General features: G+C 35.9%; 2 protein-coding genes across 4 annotated transcripts; one reads left to right on the top strand and one right to left on the bottom strand.

Annotated features, from left to right (window-relative positions):
- The first annotated feature begins 1,880 nt into the window (after positions 1-1,880).
- On the top strand, positions 1,881-5,116 carry LOC127117647 (uncharacterized). The gene is made up of 5 exons (XM_051047726.1): positions 1,881-2,349; positions 2,509-3,178; positions 3,281-3,674; positions 4,443-4,505; positions 4,592-5,116. Exons 1-5 carry the CDS (start codon positions 2,076-2,078, stop codon positions 4,649-4,651), a joined length of 1,461 nt encoding a protein of 486 aa, XP_050903683.1. The 5' UTR covers positions 1,881-2,075; the 3' UTR covers positions 4,652-5,116.
- Positions 5,117-15,076: 9,960 nt separating this feature from the next.
- Positions 15,077-19,073, bottom strand: LOC127117646 (heat shock 70 kDa protein 16). Of its 3 annotated transcripts, none has more exons than XM_051047724.1 (10): positions 18,894-19,073; positions 17,424-18,688; positions 17,129-17,341; positions 16,956-17,051; positions 16,729-16,854; positions 16,249-16,449; positions 15,954-16,100; positions 15,754-15,882; positions 15,537-15,667; positions 15,077-15,318 (listed from the first exon to the last, which is right to left on the bottom strand). In XM_051047724.1, the coding sequence occupies exons 2-10, from the start codon at positions 18,591-18,593 to the stop codon at positions 15,237-15,239; spliced, it is 2,295 nt and encodes a 764-aa protein (XP_050903681.1). In that variant the 5' UTR covers positions 18,594-18,688; positions 18,894-19,073; the 3' UTR covers positions 15,077-15,236. The 3 variants fall into 3 exon arrangements, with proteins under 3 accessions (XP_050903681.1, XP_050903680.1, XP_050903682.1); XM_051047723.1 differs by having other exon boundaries at positions 16,729-16,863; positions 18,894-19,072; XM_051047725.1 differs by lacking the exon at positions 16,729-16,854.
- Between the last annotated feature and the right edge of the window lie 3,125 nt (positions 19,074-22,198).

The following is a 22,198-nucleotide window of genomic DNA, read 5'->3' as shown; positions in this document are numbered from 1 at the left end:
TTATCAACCATGGAGGTTGGAAAAAAGATCACCAACCATGGAGGTTGGAGAAAGATCAACAACCATGGAGGTTAGAAAAAATATCATCAACACAGAGATTGAAAAAAAGGTCATCCACCATGTAGGTTGGAAAAAAGATCACCAACCATGAAGGTTGGAAAAAGATCAACAACCATTGAGGTTAGAAAAAAGACCATCAACACAGAGGTTGGAAAAATGTTGTTAACCATGGAGATTGGAAAAAAGATCACCAACCATGGAGGTTGGAAAAAGGGTCATCAACCATGGTTGGTAAAAAAAGGGCATCAACCATAGAGGTTGGAAAAAAGATCATCAACCACGGAGGTTGAAAAAGAGATCACCAACCATGAAGGTTGGGAAAAAAGATCAACAACCATGAAGGTTGGGAAAAGGATCGACAACCCGAAGGTTGAAAGTGAATACAATGTTACTATGGTGAGATGATAAAAAAGATAATTATCCTCACAACAACTGGGGGGATCTTGAACGAGGATTGAACTTGAGACCTAGGTAAGTTTTACCAGACCCCAAAATGGGAATTAAATATACTCACAAAGAGCACATCATTGTTACCTCAGTGGTGTGAGACTAGTGAAGCTCAATTGTAACCTTACTAGCGAGGGCCAGTAAGGTATTGGTTGTTTAATTTTTTCCGTCTACCTATCTTATTCTTTAACGATCACATATTTACATAGTAGTTCCAATATCTCTTGCAATCAAGACTCATTAGATGTCATTAAAACCCTTATCCCCTAATTGAGCGATGCTAATTAATGGTCATTAGGGTGTTGATCTTCAATCCTGGATTTGGTACAAAATGCTTATTCGTTTATCTTAAAAACATTATTTGTGCATTTAAGTCTTATCTGGCTATCCCCTTACCTTAGTTTTGAGTCGGACAACCCGACCCAACCTTCTAACTAATTTAAACCAATATTGTTATCACGGGCATGCTCTTGATAGTATTTAGGGGAGCTTTTGGTAGTCTTGGGTTGTGATCTTATTACTCAGGTGAGCTCTTGTTAGTTTTGGGCCAATCTCTTATTACTCGGACAAGCTCTTGATACTTGGGAGATCTCTTGGTAGTTGGACGAGCTCTTGATAGTATTTGGGCGAGCTCTTGTTAGTATTTGAGAAAACTCTTATTACTCGCCGAGCTTTTAGTAGTTGAGCGAACTCTTGCTAATCATGGGCCGAACTCTTGCTAGTCTTGGGGAGAGCTCTTATTATTTAATTGAGCTCTTAATACTCAGGCGTACTCTGGCTAGTGTTTGGGCGAGCTCTTGTTAGTCTTGGGATAAGCCCTTATTACTCGGGTGAGCCATTGGTTGTTGTGCAGACTCTTGTTAGTATTTGGCGAGTTCTTGCTAGTCTTTGGTTAAGTTGTTATTACACGCCAAACTCTTGATACTCTTGGGCGAACTCTTATTACTCAGACGAGTTCTTGATACTTCGGCTCACAATCCAACCTACTCCCTAAATTTATGCTCTTCATCGCGCTATTTTAAATCCCTTAAAATATGATTAAAGGTTCACATGCTCCTAAATACGAGACATGTAGAGACGGAATGTTTTAGTCAAAAGTCTATAACACTACCGGATAATGAGAAATTAATATATTCATCAAAACAAAAGAGTGTATAACTTTAATAGAAAATTTCAGACAAAAGAAAAGGGAAAAGTGTCGGGTTATTTTTTGGGCCCGCAAAGCCCATAGTGGTTGGACTAAGACAAATAATTTAAGAGTCCAATAATAAACGGGTCAGCCAATCTAAGCCATCTGTTAAATTAACGGTAGAGATTGTTTAGTGTTTTTTTTTTCTAACAACTTGTTAACCCGTGCTTTTTCCCAACCATGAAATCCAGATTCGTAAAAACGTTCAGCTTCCTCATCACTCTGAATTAACCCCCGCCAAAATGAAATCCAATTTCAATTCCCTCCATTTGCACCAAATTGAATTAAATTAAAAAAAAATCCATATCCACACTATACTGAACAATAAACAAAAAATAAACAAATAAAAAAATAAAAACCTTCTCACATTCTCATTTCCATGGCGGAATTCGAAGCTCCCTCATTCTCTCTAGGTCTCGATCTTGACGACACTCCCCCACCTTCTCCTCCTCCCTCCCCCATCCCCGACCCGCTCCTTCAAGTCCCCGACTCCGATCCGGAAACCCGACCCGATCCACCATCTCGTACACTCAAACGCCTCCGTCGAGGTCCCCCTTCCTCCTCCATCCACCACGAAACGGAACCGCTACCTTCATACTTTGACGCCGATGACGATATCGAGGAGTTCTCTTCACCAGAAAAACCCGTTCAAGGTCAATTTCTTTATTCTTATTAATGAGTTTGTTAGGGTTTAGTAGAACTATAACTATAACTGAATTTTATAGAAATGTTATTTCTGCTAAAAATTAGGAGTAGTAGGTTGAATTACAAGGTTAATTTGATTTTGAAGCGTGTTCGATTTGTGAAATTAGGATGTAGCAGTTCGGTTAAGAATCGATCTGTATGTAGCAGCTCAAAAGTCTCGTTGAAAAGTGTTGGAGTTTTAACTCCCCATTCATTTACCAACTCTAGTGGGAAGAACAAAAGAAAACATGCTTCTAGTCCTGTTCGCAGGTTTCAATTGCTTGATTCTGATTCTGATGATTCTGATGATTCTGATGATGATGATATGTTTGGTGAGGATATTGGTGGTGTTAATAAAGTTGGCCCCTCAGTTGGGCCATTGGGTAACCATAGTGCGCCTTTCACTTCTTTGGAACAAGATGGAAAGACGCAATTTGATGTGAACCAAAGGTGGAATTTATGGAAAGATATTTCTCCGGTGAAGAATATTTCCGTTCCTACACCTGCGTTCAATGATATGTTTGAAGAGTACTTTAGTTCGGCCAAGAACATGGAAGTGCCAAGATCAGGGATTGGTATATCTGAAAATCATAATGAGATGTATCGTGGTGTTGATTCTGGTCTGCAGCAGGATGAACAGATATGGGAGGTGACAGGTCCACTTCCTCCTGCTCATTGTTATTTTTTCAATGAGGATCCAAGAATTCAACATTTGGTACGGAGTCGCCTGTGTAATTTTTCTCCATTAGGTGTCAACGGAGTGAATCAGCAACAAAATGTCTCTCATATCGATTACATGTAAGATGTAACCTAATAGTATATTTCTTTCACTGACCAGTTTTATCTTTTGATAACAGGTATGATCTCTAATCAACTTATATTTTTCTGTTTTGATTTTAGGGGACAATTTGACAATGGGGGAGCTTCTAAAATGCCAGGAGTTCAGAAAGGGCGTGTTAATGGCTCAACAAGCAGAAGAAGCAAATCAGCAAATTTGAATGTTCAAGAAACCTTTAATGCTTCTGAAGGTTGGGTGGCTCCCAAAATCAGTTCTCCTCTCGGCAGTGGAACATCCAGTAGAAAGAAAGCAACAAAGAGAAACAGCACTAAGAGCAGTGTGTCAAAAAGAAAAAGTGCACAAAGCATATTAAATCCTTCAAATGTTTCGGGAAATTGGGTGGAACCCAAGAGCCGCACTATGCCGAAAGATGCAGGTAGGAGACGTGTCCAAGCAAGTGGGCAATCTGCTGGTCAATCTACTGGTCATTGGTTTACAGGATCCGATGGAAGAAAGGTATGTGAAAATTTCTGAAGAATGTTAATGTTATTAGCTGGTTGGATTTGTTTGCTTTTATAGCTAGATGCTGATCATAAATAGTTGAAAACATGAGTTATATTGTTGACAAATTTCTGAAATCACTCAGGTAGTATATTATCCAAGTATTTTATAGATACAGATGAAATTTAAATTATAACGCCTTTTTGTACTGCCAATTTTTTCCTTTGAGGAATTATTTTTGTATAATTTGATCCCCAAAATGCAGCTCTTTATATTTATTTTTTATGTCAAAATTAACATCACTTGCCATCAAGATGAATAGTTAAGGTACTATATCCGATGTTAGTCATAATACATACATCTGTCATACTCAAATTATTATTCATTATAAGGCGTCATTATATTCCATATTGTTCTAGACATTGCAACAACTTAAATGAAGAAAATATCAGTGTTTTACATCTCATGGTAGAAATCAAGGATTTAAAGCTGTTTTTGGTAAGCCTGGATGTGATTTTGTTTCTATAGGGAACTTTTTTCATAACCAAAATGTGAAGAAAAGGTTTTTAACTGATCCAGACAATGGCATTTTATTTCCCAAATCTTTTTTATCTTCTAGCAATTATCATAATATTACCAACATTGCAAATGGCTGCAGGCATATGCTCCCCTTGTAGTCATTCTTGTAATTCTCCATATGATTGACTTCTGTTAGTTGGCAAAAACACATTTTGCATACTGTATCAATTGATCAGAACCCAAATTTTTATCTTCACATTGTAGGTTTATGTCAGCAAAAATGGACAAGAGATGACTGGCCGAAGTGCTTACATACATTATCGGAAGGTACATTCACTTGCAAAATTACTTTGATATTTTATGATCTATTTGGATGGGTTATAGTCGGTACTGAATTCCTTCTATGCTTACAGGAGAGTGGATCAGGATTCAAGAAATCCAAAAAGAAAACACGTACCAAGAAGGGAAACTAAACATTTGATGCAACTTATTGTTCCGGCCAGGTGCACATTCAATCACTTTTTTCACAGAATCCGGTAAATTACTTGTTGATCTATGGCTAGTATTACTCAGAAGGTTGGTTGTGTTCAATTGCCATAAACTTCTGGAGTTGTTCTGGATGGGGCAAGGAAGTACATGTTTGGGGCTTTTGTTGCTTATCCGGATGGTTCTGTAATATGCATCAAGATCTAAGGTCTTGTCACCATGACTGTAGCTTTAAGATATTGATTCACTTTTTAATTTCACCCACTAAGCCTTGATTCACCACATGGTTACTTAGTGCTATCCCAATTTGTAAATGAGACAATGGTGTACAAAAAGAAGGAAAAAATGGTTGAAGTTACTGAAGACATTGAGAAAACCCTTTTTTCTATCTCGCATTGAGTGTACAAGAAACTTTAAGTATTCTAGCTTTATCTATGAACGTTTACTTTTAATGAGGTGTGTGTATAGTATAATTCAAATGAAATCTGGTCTACAATAGATGAAAAAGCTATTTATGAGGCATGGTTAAGTTTTTTACTTTTTAACTAATTTCAATAAGTATCTTCAGATTTATCCTTAAGAGATGTATGCGTCTTCTGGGTTTACAATATTGAGTTAATATTATTAGAAGATAAGTTAAGACTTAGTTGTTGGAGCGTCAAATTTCTTAGTCTAAGATTTTGATTTGATTCCAACTTATGTTGCTCATCGATTTCTTATTGAAATGGTGAGTTAATAAAAATGTTTTTAAGGTTGTTAATGAGAATAGTTTATGGAGTGTTTACACCTGGTTCTTTTTTTTTGATTTTTCACGCCAAAAAACATTCTCTTTTAACTTTGAAAACTAAATGTTGACACAATATGCATTATATTCAAGTGCGAGTAATTTGTTGGATATAAGTGTTGGGCTGCATGAATGTTGTAGTCGATGTCCATACAACATTCCCTAATTTGCCCACTCATGACCATGTGAGAAGCACAACAGAGCTCAATTAAGGTTCAGTGAGCCAAGGCATGAGTTCCACATGTGGGTGAAGTTGTCACATCATGAGGGATGGAGTTGCTACATTTTGAGATAACCCCATAAGTGAGTTATACACCATGCACTTGATAAAATAGGTCCGCATTAGTCATGATTGAGGAAATAACTTAAGACTTTGCACATATTGCTAGGTCACAAAAAACTATATATTTACCTTAAGAACTAGGCTAAATGACCACGTTCTTTACGAATCATCTAAATAGGATCTCTTGCTTGGCCTATATATGGTCTATATTATTGTTCTCAAAGCAAGTACAGTTGACACCCGCCGTTGAGCATTGGTGAAATATTTCTTGGCCATTCCTTTTAAAGAGTTTGATTGATCTAGGGGTCATTTCATAATGATGGTCACACACGTTACATCTAGTTTTGACGATCATGAAACCGTAGCAGAGATGCAAGCCACTATGGATGAATTGTGCCGCCAAAACCAAAACCTACAAGCAAGTGTCCAAACCATCCAACAACAATATCATGACATACTCCAGGAGGGAATAGAGGTTGAGGACCTTCAACCCCTCTCTGCCAATATCTGGGATGCCCACGTTTTAGACAATTTCAAGCCACCCCCTATCGTGATGATAAACAGGTAAAGCGGTCCTCAAGAGCATGTTACTACCTTCAACTACATATGCATGTATGACTCGTTCAAATGCAAGATTCTCTATAGCCAGCTATTAAGATTTATCTTGAAAACTAATTCATTTGTTCTTGACTAACAAACACTACATGGTGTCCACCAGCAACCTCTCCAATGTTCATAAAGGGCACCTAGAGCCCTTATGAGAGTACTTAGCACGTTTAAATAAAGCCATTATCAAGATGGTAAGCCCTAATCAAGAGATGTACGCACATGCCTTCCAAAATGAGTTGAAATTTGTACATTTCAACGAGTCTCGCCTAAAAACCTAGAGACTCAACAGAGGAGATAATTGCGAAGGCGAAATATTATGTAAAGGACGAGGAAAGCAACATAGAGAAAATAGCTATAAACACAAATAAAAGTAGTAGTTGCAAATTAGACTCCTCTAGTAAACGTAAAAATAATTATCCATAAACAATAAGAGTCTGAGGAACCTTTAAATCTCCCAAAAGGCTTGTGGAAAATCAAACACTATTAAATACTAGGCAAGAACAAGTGTGGCGAGAAGTATTTAACACCAAAGCCATTATTGAACCCCAAACTCCTAAATGGGAGGTTATGGAAAATAAATCCAACAAATGATGCAACTACCACAAGGTTAAAGAACACCACACTAATGAATACCACCAATTGAATAAGGAAATAAAACACCTCATTCAAGAAGAGCATCTAAGAGATACGTTCAGGGCACATAAATCAGTTATAGAGTGAGAGCTCGACCTTCTGGACGCGATAAACCCCCGACCTAAGAGGGATAAAGAACTAGAAGAAATACATGAAAGAGGACCTTTTCGTCACACCATAAACACTCTTCGTATAAAAGATATGCACGCTAGGTAATGCACGTCGCGGGTTCACCATTGAAACCTCAATCATCTTATGCTCTTGAGCTCACTTTCTCGCAAAGAGACATCTCTAGGATTCTACCCCATGAGGATGGTCCCACGGTCATCAATGCAAATGTTTAATTAAAACGTCAAACAAGTCCTCATTAACCCCGATAGTTAGAAGACATCCTCTATTGGGACACCTTTGAGAGGTTGCATCTAGATCCTACACATTTTCAACTCTTTAAAGGCTTCCTAGTAAGATTCTTTGGCGAACACGTACAAGTCAAATGATATATCTCCATCCATATAACTTCCAGAGTATGCAAGAACGCAAATACTATCAAAGTTAGATATCGTGTGATAAATGCCTATTCACCATACAATATAATCATAGGACTCCAAACATTCAACGTTTTAGAGGCGGTCCTGTCTATACTCTGCATCACCATGAAATACCACCTAGATAGCGGAAGGGTGGGGTCGTGAAATGAAATCAAAAGGTGTCAAAGAAAATTTATCAAGATAGCCTCAGAATTAAGAGAGCGACAATGATTGACAATCCACCACCCAAACCAAGCGCCTACAATGTTAACTTAGTGGATTAGAACCCAAGGGAATATTACTTGGAAGATAGATTGGTCCATACTAAATATCTTAATGAGGTTTAGACTGGTCCCCAACATTTATAGACTACGAAGTTGGAAAACTCCTTAACGAATCAAAGACAGGAAGAGTTAATCTGCTTGCTCCAGAAAAATATGGATTTATTCTCCTAGAGTTCTTATGATATGTCGAGAATAAACACATATATCACCAGTCACCAAATCACCCTAAATACCTCCATCAAACCAGTCATACTGAAGAAACAAAAAAAAAGGGAGAGGATATGAGAATAATCCTTGATGAGGAAGTGAGAAAGATAAACGAGGCGAGGCTTATAAATGAGATTAAGTATCCCATATGGCTGGCCAACGTCGTGATGGTGAAAAAGTATCGGGGTAAATGGAGGATGCGGGTAAACTTCACCGATCTCAATCTAGCGTGTCCAAAGGATCCATATCCCTTGTTCAATATAGACATGTTGTTTACAAAGCTCTAGGGTACAAAATACTTAGTTTCAGGGACACATACTCATGGAACAATCAAATCAAGATGAACCCATGGATGTGCCTAAGACTATCTTCATGACCAAGACTTGTAATTATTATGAGGTGATGCCCTTTGACCTCAAGAACGCTGACTCCATTTATAGTGACTGATGGGCATGATGTTTGCAGAGAAGATTGAGAAAAACGTGAAGGTATACATAGAGGATATTATGGTAAATATACCATGTGGGAAAAACCACTATAAGGATTTGGAAGAAATTTTAAGATTTGTTAGGAGGTATATCATGCATCTAAACCCGACCAAGTTCTCTTTTGGAGTCCAAGTAGGGAAGTTCTTGGAATTTATGTTAATGAGAAGAGGAATCAAAGCCAACCGATAGAAATTCCAAGTTATACTTAACATGAGAAACCCAACAACAATTAAATAATTTCAATAGATTGCAAGGAAGATAACCGTCCTATCTTGCTTCCTGTCATGTGACAAGACCTTCCACTTATTTCCACACTCAAGAAGAGGGAAAAGTTTGAGTGGATGGAGGAATGCGATGAATATTTCACAAAGTTGAAAAATATTTTTGGTGACACCTCTAATCCCTTATGGAGGAAGGTGTGTCACTGCATTTATACCTTTTAGTAACTAATAATGCCATGAGCTCTCTACTGATCTGAGAGCTAGATGGAACAAAAAGTTTAACCTACTTTGTAAGTAAGGTCTTCAAATGAGTCGAGTTAAGGTATAAAAAGATAGATTGGTCAACTTTAATAGTAGTCACCATGACAAGAAAGATGAAACTGTATTTTCAGGGCCACCGTATAATGGTTAAAACAAATTATCTAATTTGCTAGGTCCTGAAAAATCCGACCTTATAAGGAAAATAATATATTGGTCATTAGAGCTGTCCAAATACGATATTAACGTTTTCACATATATGAGTATTGAATCTCAAGTCCTAGTCGACTTCTCGGTGGAATTTAGTTCGCATGTTGGTGAAGACACTCCTCACATGTGGATCTTACTAGTAGATAAAGCATAGTAGTATTGGAAGGCTCGAGAGAGATATTGATTGAACAATTGCCGCACGTTGAATACAAGGTGAGTAATAACCAAGTGGAATACGAAATCCTTGTAGCTAGAATGAAATTTGGAAAGGGAGATAAATGCTTTCACTCTTAGAGCAAGAAGTGACTCTCAGTTGGTAACTAGTTAAGTCAGTGAAACGTACCAAATGAAGGAAGCACCCATGGTAAAATATTTGTAGAAAGTATAGGAGTTTTTCAAACATTTCAACTTCTTAGAGGTGACATATGTGCATAAAGAATAAAATTCTCGATCATATCTCTTCTTGAAACTCACTAGCACGAAGAAACCAACACACAACAAAAGAATAATACAGGAAACATTGCACGCCCCCGATACATAGTCGCCAAAACTAACATCATCAATAAAGCAAACAAAAAATGATTGGATGATGTTGGTGGTAAAATCATGTTCAATTGTAGTATTATTTGAGCCAACAAAAATCACAAAATGCAAGTAAATTTATATTGTATCCACATGAATTTTTGTTAATTTGACAAGATCAGGATAAAGTACTTGTTATCAGAAGCATAATGAAAAACAATTATAACCGCTGGTTGCACAGAGTATGATTGTTTTTTTTTTTGTTGCTATACCTACGAAATTAACTAAGCTAAACTATAAGTTGAATGAATCTATGAAGAATTGTTTTTGTTAATTTCAATCCTTTATTCCTATCATATGGTGTATTTTTTGCTTGAACCGGTAACGATCCCTCAGTGATCCAACAAAGTTGAGGTTTGAGACAAATTTTAAAATAAAAAATTTATAAAATTTTTAAATAGAATTATTATATTTATTTAACTTATTTTTTTAGTTTTTCAGCCTACAAAATCATTTATCATTATTATAATTGATTTTATTTAACATATTTTTATTCATGATAAAAATAATTGATTTAATCTTTGTTGAATATAATTAATTGGCTTTAAAACTTCAACTAGTTTCTCTCATTTTTACTCTCTCTTATTCTTATAATTTTGAACATTTCAATTTAAATTTTTTAAGATAAAGTTTTATTAAAAGAATCAATAAATATATCATAGCATACACAAAGAAAAAAAGTATAAACTAAAATTAAATGAAAAATATTAGAATTATACAACTTGATTCTAAATATATTATTTTACACAAAAATATATTTTAAATATTAGTCATCTTGCTTCACTAAAGTAAAATTGTTGACTAAAAAGATTATTAAATACATATTAGATTTTTTTTTTGAATTGTAACTACTTATTAAAAATAAAATAAAATATTACACAAGAATATTATAAAAGATTAAAATTTATAAAAATAAACAAATAAAGTAAATTGGTGTGTTTTTATTGATTGTTTACCGCTCCGACTAAACATTAAGTTGTAAACCAAATAAACAAATGGGCAGGAGCAAGATGTCAACCACACAACAGTAAATGTAATAAATCTTCAAAAGTGTACGCACACAACTTTTTAATATACAAACACAATACCAGTTTTATAATGGAACAATAGTTAGTTTATATATATATATATATAAAAGATGAAGGTCTTTTAAAAATGATACTCAAAGATCGGGTATATGATCCTCTTAATCATGATTATTTTAAAATAATTATTAACGATTTAATCGTTAAGTAATCCTTTTTTCATTGTCATTTTTCGAGTAACCCTAATGTAACCATAAAAGGTTTATCACACATAAAATATGTCATGCCTCAATTGAATATGCCTTAAATCTAGCAATCACAAATAATTCCACAATCCTAATATAACCATAAAAGGTTTATCACACATAAAACATCTCATGCCTAAATTGAATATGCCTTAAATCTAGTAATCACAAATAATTTCACAATCCTATTTGATTTAAGTATGCAAATCTAGTGTGAGTTCTTATTACTACCTAGATCATTTCTACCAATTCCGTAGACGGAAGAAATACAGTAAGCCCAAACAAAATTGAAAAAAATTACAAGAAATGATTTATTTAAAAAGAACAAAACTTAGCGCGAATCACATGATAGTAGGGGGAAAACTCATCTAGGAGAATCTAATATAGGAAAATTAGCCATTCATTCCTAAAGAATTCACGACTTTTGCAAATAAAAGCAAGAAAGAAAACTTACAACAATTAGGAATGATTCCCTAATGATGTATTTCATTTCTCCTACTCCATAGCTTCATAATATGCCATTTTGGAATCTTTGCCATACTTCTCATTAATAGGCATTGTAATAGGTTTATGGTTGAGAGAATAGCCCAATGTTTATAATTCAACATTATCACCCCGTTAGTTTTTTACCCATTGTTTTCTATCTTTTTATAGTTAGAATTAGACTTTGACTTCTTCACAAAAGTTATAGTTTTGGAAGTTAGCTTTCACTTTTTGTTAGTTTCACCTCAATAGGACTTATGAAACTCCATATATGATCAAAATATTTCATAAAGATAAAAATGAATCGTAATATTGCGCTGCTCGAGACCTTAGTTGCACTGCTATTTTGTGATTTTTCTGACTTGCCAATTTGGAATTCTAGAAATCAAGCTCAAAATAGCCCCACTTTAACTTGGTAACATCGTTATTAACTATTGAGTTTAATATTACAACTATGACTTCTAGCCGCTATTATTTGTTGTTTTTCTACAAATTTTCTCCCTTATTTTTGTTTCTCGCATGCTAGTCCTCACTTTGATTTGAAATCATAGTTTTTTCCGTAAAATACCATGAAATTTGTCTAATTAGGAATGTTTTGATTTGAATTGATATTTTTCACAATTCTTTGGAATCTTTATTAATTCCTACAAAAACATAAACAAACTAAAAGCAAAAAACACTAAAAAGAACTAGAAACCATACTAAAAACATGTTATGACGTTTGTCAGATAACCCCCATAATCCAATACTTGACTAGTGCACACTTTTTTCAGATGAAGAGGGTCAAGAAGAAGAAAAAATTGTGTTCTAAATTTACTTTGGTTGTAGGAAAGTTATACAGGATGAGAAAAGCATTACCAATGTTGACGTGCCTCGAAGATAATGAGACAAATTTGGTATTGATGGAGGTCCATGAAGGCATATGTGGAGCCATATATGGAGAAAAGTGTCAAAAAATAGGTTATTACGAGTCGAGTATTATTGACCTACTTTACTAAGGGACAACATCGACTTCGTCAACAAGTGTGACAAGTCTTAGGCCTTCGTTATGCCCCAATCAACGTCTTTAATTCAGTGACCTTGCCATGGCCATTCCACATGTAGTGTCAAATATTACGAGGGAGAGAAAAAGTGATTATACTGAAAATGAATTATTTATAAGTTTGGCCTACCAAAATGCATCGTCTGAAAAAAAAAAACAAAAAAAAACACAATTCACAAGTTCGATAGTGAGAAAATTTGTCAACACTTACGAATTAGGATCCAATTTGTTTTAGTAGAGCACCCTCGAGCTAACGTCCAAGCCGGATCAGCTAGCAAAGACATCCTCTATGGGATTAAGAAGAAGCTAGAAGAAGAAAATGATATATGGCAAAAACAACTATATGTTTTTTAAACTGCCATGAATTATTCTCTCATTTTTTATGATTCAATGTATTAATAAAGTGATGAAGTGACACTCTTTCCCCTACAAGGACATTTATTTTTAACGAGGTTCCATATTTATTAAGTTTACCTTGTCTCCCCATTCCTTTATGAAGATCACACATCTCATGACACATAATACTATTGTACCGTCCAGGATACTATTGCGCTTTTTGCGGTATCCAATGCCCTTTAGGGTATCATTGTGCCCTAAGAAGTTCCATTATATCCTCTATGGTATAGTTATTCCTAAATACACATCCATGTCACTCACAATATTTTTAAATTCTCAAGTGACCACGGACAATATTTTTTAAGTATAACAACCCACATACTAATACTCACGGAATGAGAAGAATCTAAAAATAACTTTTTAGAAAAATTAGAGGTAACACATAGTAAAATAATAAAGCAAAAATTAAAACAAAAAAAGAAGATTTCATTAATAATACCCATAAAAGGGTGTAGTTACAAAAGAGTAAACTAGACAACACATGAGCAATGAACACAAGAAAAAATGAAAATAAACAACATATAATCCTTTAGTTGTTCTTGAAAGGAGAGACCGCTTCTTCCACATCTCCCTTCTCCTCCGCCACTTCTACCAAATTTTCACCCACCACTATCTTGAAGAGGTTGAGTTTGCCTAAAGCAATATTAGGGTACAAGAAAACCATTTGCTTTTTGGCTTTCTCAAACCCCTCCTCCATAGCGAAGACGACATCTATGTTTGATTCCTCTAAACTAGCTCCCAAACATTTCCCTATCAACTAAGTCCTAATAAATACTCTAATCTATCCGCCTCGAGTTTTCAATACATCGACACAACAACTTGTATCTCTATTCGTGGTTCTATGACTCAACCACATTTTCATTTTCATCGCACTCTCTAAGAAAAATCATACTTGAAGAAGGTAGGAAAAATAATAACGAAAGGGAATGAAAAATACCGACCTAGGGGCATTGTAGGGGCACTGAGTTTGATATAAGTTTGAGTAAGAAAATGAGGTTGAAGAAGAAATACTCACGAGATAAATGTGTACGAACAAAAGAATGATTAAAAATGGTGGTGGCTTGTTCTAGAATTTATAGAAACCAGCCGGGTTCTTGATCTAAACACCCATAATGAACTTGTGAGAAGATTAATGGATCTGCCTCCATGCGTACACTCAAATTAAATAGTCATTCCCAAGAAGTTTGAATCGATCACAACCAGATGATAAAAGAAACCAAACAACCTTAACGGGTATCCAATGTAACTATTGGATAGGGAGTCTGAAGGGTTATCAAGATCATATGATTATAATTGACCTAACCCCAAACATGCTAGAATGGATGGTTATTCTAAAAATGACATAGTCTCTTTAAACACTCCGCCCTTATATGCATCGTACTTGGGGGATATGGATGATTATGATTCTCCTTAATCACTTCGCCTTTCTAGGATGATTATGATTCTCCTTAATCACTTCGCCTTTCTAGGCCTCGTGCTGGGGAATGTGGACCATCAAGAATATTTCATCCCAAACTCATACATCACCTAACTTGACCCACACATTTACACTCACATGAGCAGCATGAGAAACCTCAACTAAGATTCAAAGAGCTAGGATACGAGTTCGGCACGTGACGATGTCGCCACATCTTAAGATAACCTCGAAAGTGAGTCATTCACCACACTCCCTGATAAAGCGAGGTTGTACCGGTCATGACCTAGGAAATAGCCTCAAGAATCTGCCACATATCACTAGGGCACATAGGACTATATATTATCTACCACAAAGATTAGGTTAAAGGATCCCATTCTTTACAAATCATCTATATACAAGTACAACCTCTTGCTTACCTTATCACATGCATGGTCATGGTCTATACCATTTAAAAGAGTATCATAATATATAATCATAAAGTAACTTAACATAAAGTAACTTAACAGCACTTCATTCATTTCTAAAATTATTTTATATGTAAAAAAGAAAAACAACTCATTCCTTCCCCCTTCCCTCTTAAAATCTACCTTCCAAACAGACCATAAATTTAACTCTATCTCACACAGATATTTAAAAAACATTATTCTTTTCAATATTAAAAAATGACACATTTTTTTTCTAAAATTAATATAAATTATATTTGAAAGTTTAAAGTAATATTTAAAAAGTGATTTCCAAATATTTAGACTTATCTTCCTCAACTCCATAAACATGGTAAAAGTTTTAAGAGAACAAAATATACAATTTGTCTGAAGCTAACAGCTAATAAAAATTTAGATCTTCAGTTAACAGGTATATCATCATTGTCTTCATTGATGCTAAGAAGTATTCTTCTCATCTTCCTTTTCCTCTTCCTCTTTGTCTTCTGGAAATGGTGATCTCAATATCTGCCGGCATATTCTAAAACACATCAAAATAAAACATTCATTAGTCTTACTCTAGTGCCAATGTTGTCAATCATATATATCGCCTCTATTCGACAATACTTTGTATTAAAAAGTCTATCGTGAAACAATATCGGTCCGCTCAAATTCTACTATGCTATGGCGCCGCTATCTGACAACACTGATTGCACTAGAGGAACAAACAATGTGTCAAACAAGAGTAAGAAATCTTACAAGTTTAAATCTTGTGTCTTGTTCTCAATGTCAGTTGACCAAAATACCGGATCAGAGCTCTTAGGCAAAGCGTCTTGTTGTTGCATCTTTTCTCGTAGCCACTGTTCTGCTTTATTGCATTCAATGATGATCTAAAACATGAAAAGTTGTCATTTAAAGTCCGACATTAGGAGCTGCATCGATCCCAAAATTAAATTTATTCACCTATTTGTCGTACCAGTTCTTTACTTTGAGGCGGAAGAGAATCTGCAGACAAGCGATGCTCGACAATGCAACCTAATAAATCTCTTGTAGCTTGCGCTCTTTCTTCTTCGTCTTTGCACCGGCTCTCGATTGGATCCACCAGCTATAGAAGGTGGAGAATGTGAACAAGAAGTATAGTAAAGGAAAAATGGATATTAGAGAAGAAAAAATAACCTGTTTTAGATCTGCCAGCTTTGCAGAATATGCATTTACTGTTTCATCATCGCCTTCGCCATAAAGCCATTCCTCAGTCTCTTGCAGGCTCCTAGAAATGTCATCCCTATCTTGCTCGTTTGAAAAATTACGGTATGCGTTGAAAAGCTATGCACAAATGCGCAAACTATTAAATGCCAATCATTAAATATACAACAGCTTTTTTATTTATTCACATTTGAAACATTCAACACTTTCTTATTACCAAAGCAAAAGACAAAGCTAGATAAGAATTACGAAGATATTGCATCTATACCTTATTCCTCATGTCGTAGACGTAAGACTCCAAGGAGTTCCTCTTGTTTTTGGTTAACTCCATTGTTTTATCCTGCTCGGTTAATTGGTGTTCTTTTTCTTGTGCTTCAGTGATTTCAGCATTCGTCATTCCACCATAGATGCTCTCACTAACTGGTACATGAATCCTTTTGTCGGATTTATCTTTTTTCGTACCATCAGACTGTAAAAAGGTACGATAGTATCACTTTATTTACTCAAATCACCAACATGAATCATATCTGCAATCAAAACACAATAAAAATATACATATTCGATTATCACAGACATTACCAAAAAGTGGTGATTGTGATAGCCCGAGAGACATGTCACAGAATTCAATGTCAGAACTGATATGATAAATTTAGCTATACGATTTTTCACGTTTGAAGGATGATTTGTGAGAAATCTCTAACATTTGAGACATTCCATTTAAAAAGGTGTTCATCAACAAAGTACTTACAGAACTATGTGGAGATTCACACTTATGTTCGTTGACATTTTGACCTGTCTCAGAAATTGGTTCAACATTCATTGCTTCCGAATTTGAATGATAATCATGTGGTGTAACAGAATCTTCCACATGATCCTGGATCAACTGATGACAAATTGAAGTTCATCTATATACCTAGATCTCTCAGAAAACTGATAACGTAATATTGAGAGATCAAAATTAGGCTTCTTACTTACTGTAGATGATTCGATATTGACAATGCCATGCAAATTTAGTTGAATTGTAACTTCAAATTCCGCTTTACTTCCACTGGATCCATGGAAAGGACCAATCTGAGTAGAAGTCGCAAACAAATGTATAAGCATATATGACAGTGCACAAGATGATCTGAATTCTAATGAAAACATACCGTGAAGCAACCGATTTTAGGAGATGTCCCCTTTGGCCCTTCATCGGGATTAGCATAGAATGCTTCCAAACGGACCAAATTACTGCCCTGAAATGTAAGAGTTTTAGAACTTGGAATGGGTTGGCCTTTTGGGAAAAGTACTGCATTTGGTTTTGCGCAAATTAGACCTTCGTCCGAGGAAAGGCCAATAGAGAAAGGACTAGAATCCTGGACCTGAATAAATAAGAGAAATTACATCGATTTTATGCAATTTATGGATAGGATAAGAATCGGTGTTTTGTTTTAGTATTCAAACCTCATATTCTTTGACGCGGAAAACAGGACTGAGCATTGCACACTGAAGAGCACAACCACGAGCTACGCACTCACTTGCATTCAGTGTTCGGCTGAGTTCTTTCTTAAATAAAGAAGTTAATAATTTTGCGATAGCTGGAATTCTTGAACCCGAACCAACTAACTCAACAGAATAAACCATATCGACAGTTAAGCCAGCGTTAGCCAATGCCTCGTTGCAAGGAATACAAAGTCTCTCCAATAATCCTGATGCAAGACTCTCGAATTCTTCCCTCTTGATAAATCCACTAACATCTTTTTCATCCATCAAACACTCAATGTTAAGAGGTGCCTCTAAATTTGCACTCAAAACCTTCTTCAACTTCTCACACGCTGCACGCAGCCTATTACACGCTCTGGCATTAGAATACACATCCATATTGTATTGTTCCTTAAATTTTTCTGCAAAATGTCTAAATAGCACCTCATCAAAATCTCTACCTCCTAAGTTCCTATCAAAAGCATGAGAAAGCATCTTCATTTTCCCAGCCTGAAATATCGCAATAGATACCTGAGTGTCACAATGACCTATATCAATAAACGCGACATAAGTTGGACCTCCATGGGGAAAATCGGTTTTGTAAACACCATAACCAAGACCAGTTGCAGTGCAATCATGAATCAACCTCACAGGCTTCAACCCAACAATCGTTGCTGCATAAAGATACGCCCGTCTCTGCAAGTCAGTAAAATACGACGGAACTCCAATAACACAATCCGAAACAGGGCCCCCCAAATCATGTTCCGCTATAGTCTTCAAATGAGCAAAAAGCATTGCTAATATTTGAACAGGCATAAACTTATGAGTCTCCTTCAAGTACTTCAAGTGAATCAAAATGCCACCATCTGGACCTTCAGAAGTTTCAACAGGAAGCAGTTTTAAGTCATCTTGAACATCAGGGTCATCAAATCTCCTTCCAATTAGTCTCTTGACTTGAGATACCGTGGATTTCGGGTGCATCAATGCAGAAGCAGCACCAGCAGACCCTAAAAACCGTTGCTTCTCTCCAAAGCAAACAACAGCAGGGGTTTCCCGGTTGGATTCATCATTCAACAAAACATCAACCCCACCTTGCTTCACTACAGCAATAACACAATTCTCATTTCCAATGTCAAACCCTATTACACTCATTTCAACTCACTATATCCCTTTACCAATCCAATTCACCCTTTCTTCTTACTTCACCAATAACCCTAAATTCAAAACCTTTACAAGATTCTACAATGCTGGCAATTAATCATAAACACATAAAAATGAGAACTTGCTATTAATATCAAAAGCAAAATTATAATTAAATAAACAACCTTATAATTTAAGACAAACCCATTATGAAATGCTATCTATCATATATTATGGAATATCTTGAAATAGAAAAATAAAAATGTTGAGGAATCAAAAATGAAAAAGAAGAGAGAATGAGAAGATACATACCTGATATGGATTAGAAAAGAAAGATGAAGAAGGGTGGAAGTGGGAGTGCAATGAATGGTTACGTTGTGATGGCAGAGAGACAAAAGCGCCACTTCATTCGCTCAAGCCACAAACATGTCATACCATGCAAAACACAGTTATTATTGTTGGCCAAATCTTAAAATAATCAATTTAAGTGCGTCAAATATGTAAGACTAATATTTCCTATGGAGGAAACATGAAAAACAAAAAATGTAATATACATTTTTTTAAAGATAGATCGATTATTATGTTGAAAAAAAGTTGAAAAAAGAGAGAAAGATATATTTATTATTATTATTATTATTATTATTATTTAGAGATCGAATGAAACTTGAGTTCTGATACTCTGTTGAAGTGAGCTACTAATACGACAAAGCGGGAATGAACCTGGAAGATTAACATTTCAAAATCCGAGTCAGTGAATGAGTGAAAAAGTAGTTTGAATGCGAATGAGAGAATACCTGAAATGACGTGTGTTGAGTTTTATATAATTTGAGCCGTTAAAGCCGTCTTCGTGAGATCTAATAGTGAAAAATGTGTTGGAGACCGAAATCATGCGTCCTCGACTAGGGAGAGGTCTTACATGTTTTGTGCGTATTTCTGTGTGACACTTGTTATTGGACTTTCCATTGCGGGTCTTGCAAGCGATCCAGAATAGTTGCCCCCTCTAAACCCTTGTTCCTACTCATAGAACGAGGAGTTTCCATGTGTGTCTTTAGTCTGGCTTCTAGTAGAAGGAAGTGAAAGAGTTTTTAGGGGACACAACGAACATTGGGAACAAACACATTAAAGATCTCCCTCGTGACTAGCTACGTTTCGCAGACGATTCTCAATGCCTGATCCTATGTATGACAACAATGATGTCTTATTGTACTATGGCATTCAAGAACAGTCTGAGGTAAAATCTCAACCGTTATTGATGGGGTTCATGCTTCCCAACATTTACTATTGTGGATCGTACAATCTCTTTTGTTGGAGGGTATATGAGAATTCAATGCCTTTCGTAGTCGTGAACCTTAAGAGCTCTTCTTCCGTGTTTGCAATTTCTTTCATCTTGTCAATATCCTCTGATTGAGCATCAATTTGACACCTTTTAGCCACCTTTTATGCTAAAGCATACATCGTGCAAGTCATCAAGTTCATCGTTTTCAAGGTAACACCTCAAAACCTTTCTTTCCGTCTATATTTGTTTGTGTTACTAGAATTTTTAGAGAAGAAAGTTATGGTAACTTTAAAGAGGAAAATCGTTATTGATGGTAGAACGTTGGATGGTGATATCTACTCTGAAAAGACGTTAGGGCTTTTGGTACTTTTTGTCTTGCACTTGGCGAAATCTTTTGTCATAGACGACCGTTGATAGGGATGCAAAGCTTAAATTTATATTGACCCATGCTTCCATTTACGGTTGTTTCTTTTATATGTTGGCATCCCTTTTAAAATGTACGACTCTCGTCTAGGAGCCTACAATGTGGCAAGAGACGACTTAGACGTGTGTTTTGTAGATCAAGAAACATTGTATACCATTTCTTCTTTCACCAACAAGGATGGTTTGGACTTTTCTTCACCGAGGCGGGTCCTTCCTTATACTAGGGGCGTTCTCCCTTGAAGGTAATAAGAGGATATACAACAATTATGATGGGCGCGTCATTCCTCTTCATGAATGCCTATTTTCCTTGATTGATTTTCACCTTCCTTTTAATGAATTTGAGGTAGGCGTTCTAAATCATCTGGAAATTGCTCCTTCAAAATTGCACCTAGTGAATTGGGGTTACATTAAATCTTCCAGCATTGGTGTGAGTACAAAAGAAACATGTTCACATTGACGCTCTTTTTCATCTCTTTAAAGGCCAACACATGTCCGCTGACTCGACGCTAGGTCAAGGTCTGATTTCTCTCAGGAAAAATAACAAGGTGTTTGATATTTATTCTAATAGTTTGAATAAATTCAATGACCAATATTACTTGGTTACCCCCATTTTTTTAGGTGGCTCACGCTAACATATGTGACATAGAGCTTGGGCTACCTTTATGATGTTTGGGTCGATTCTCCAAGTTTTGGTGTCAGAGCCATTTTTTGACGGATGTTGGATCTTACGTCTATAATTTGGACGATTTGTCTTAAGAAGAAACGTACTTGAAGAGATAATTGGAAGCCTTCTTTGAAGGGTTGGGTTTCGTTGACAGCGTTGCTTCTTTTGGGGCACCACCAAAGAAACAAAATAAACAATTCATAGAAACACGTTTGTTAGTGGAAACAACTACAAAAGAGGAGAGGCGTGTCATCTTTGGAGATCAACGTAGGAAATTTCTTATTTTCTTTAATGTTTTCTTGATGACTAATTCTTCAACTTTCTTACTTTATGGTTCATAGATAAGATAAAATGTCCCAAATTGAAATTCTAGTTATCAGACTTTGGATGTCACACTGGTTGTTATGACATCCAATTCTGCACAGACAGGGATTATGCAGAACTTAACAGTAAGTGCAGTAAATAACACAAGTAATTGTTCACCCAGTTCAGTCCAACATGACCTACATCTGGGGGCTACCAAGCCAGGGAGGAAATCCACTATTAGTAGTATCAATTCAAAGCTAAACTCACCCGTTTACAACTTATCACTTAATCCCTACCCAATGCAATTTCAATCTTAACCTAAGATCAGAGTTCCTACTCACTCCCCCTCAATCACCTCTGTGATTACTATCTTTAAACAATATTAAAGACAAGTTGAAGTCACACTTCAAACAACTCTTGATTGTGCTTCACAGCTTTAATCAAGATACACAGCACTCACGCTTAAAAGCTTTGAGTGACACAACACTTACAACTCAATGAACACCCTATGCCAAAGCAATCATCTACTTGATAATGGCTTGGCTTACAAGATACGTCTAATACAAGACTCACAAAAATACAGCAGTGAAGTATGATGGACACACAAAATCTTCACGCCTTAAAATCCCTGAAACTGAATGAAGGAACGTCTTCCTTTTTATATTGCAGTACCCTGGGCTTTTGCACCTGTATTCTCCTGAATTTAAGGTCATGCGAGTTCCCATAAATTCAACATTTAGGTTACTAACAAATAGGCTATTTGTTAGGTTCATTGAATGTAGCTTGGTTGTTGATTTCCTGGTTTTTCTCTAAGCTGTTGACTTCCTGAAGAATAGCCTGAGAAAAAGCTGAAACAGAAAACTGAACAACCTACAATTTAGCATATGCTGTCAGGCATGAATGTCACGACATTCAGCTTGACATCAAGGTCCATATGCTGAGTCTGTT

This window comes from Lathyrus oleraceus, chromosome 2 (assembly GCF_024323335.1).
Source record: "Lathyrus oleraceus cultivar Zhongwan6 chromosome 2, CAAS_Psat_ZW6_1.0, whole genome shotgun sequence".
In the NCBI taxonomy this organism is placed as follows: domain Eukaryota; kingdom Viridiplantae; phylum Streptophyta; class Magnoliopsida; order Fabales; family Fabaceae; genus Lathyrus; species Lathyrus oleraceus.
The sequence above is the reverse complement of the archived record's forward strand: the minus strand, read 5'-3'. Positions and strand labels throughout refer to the sequence as shown.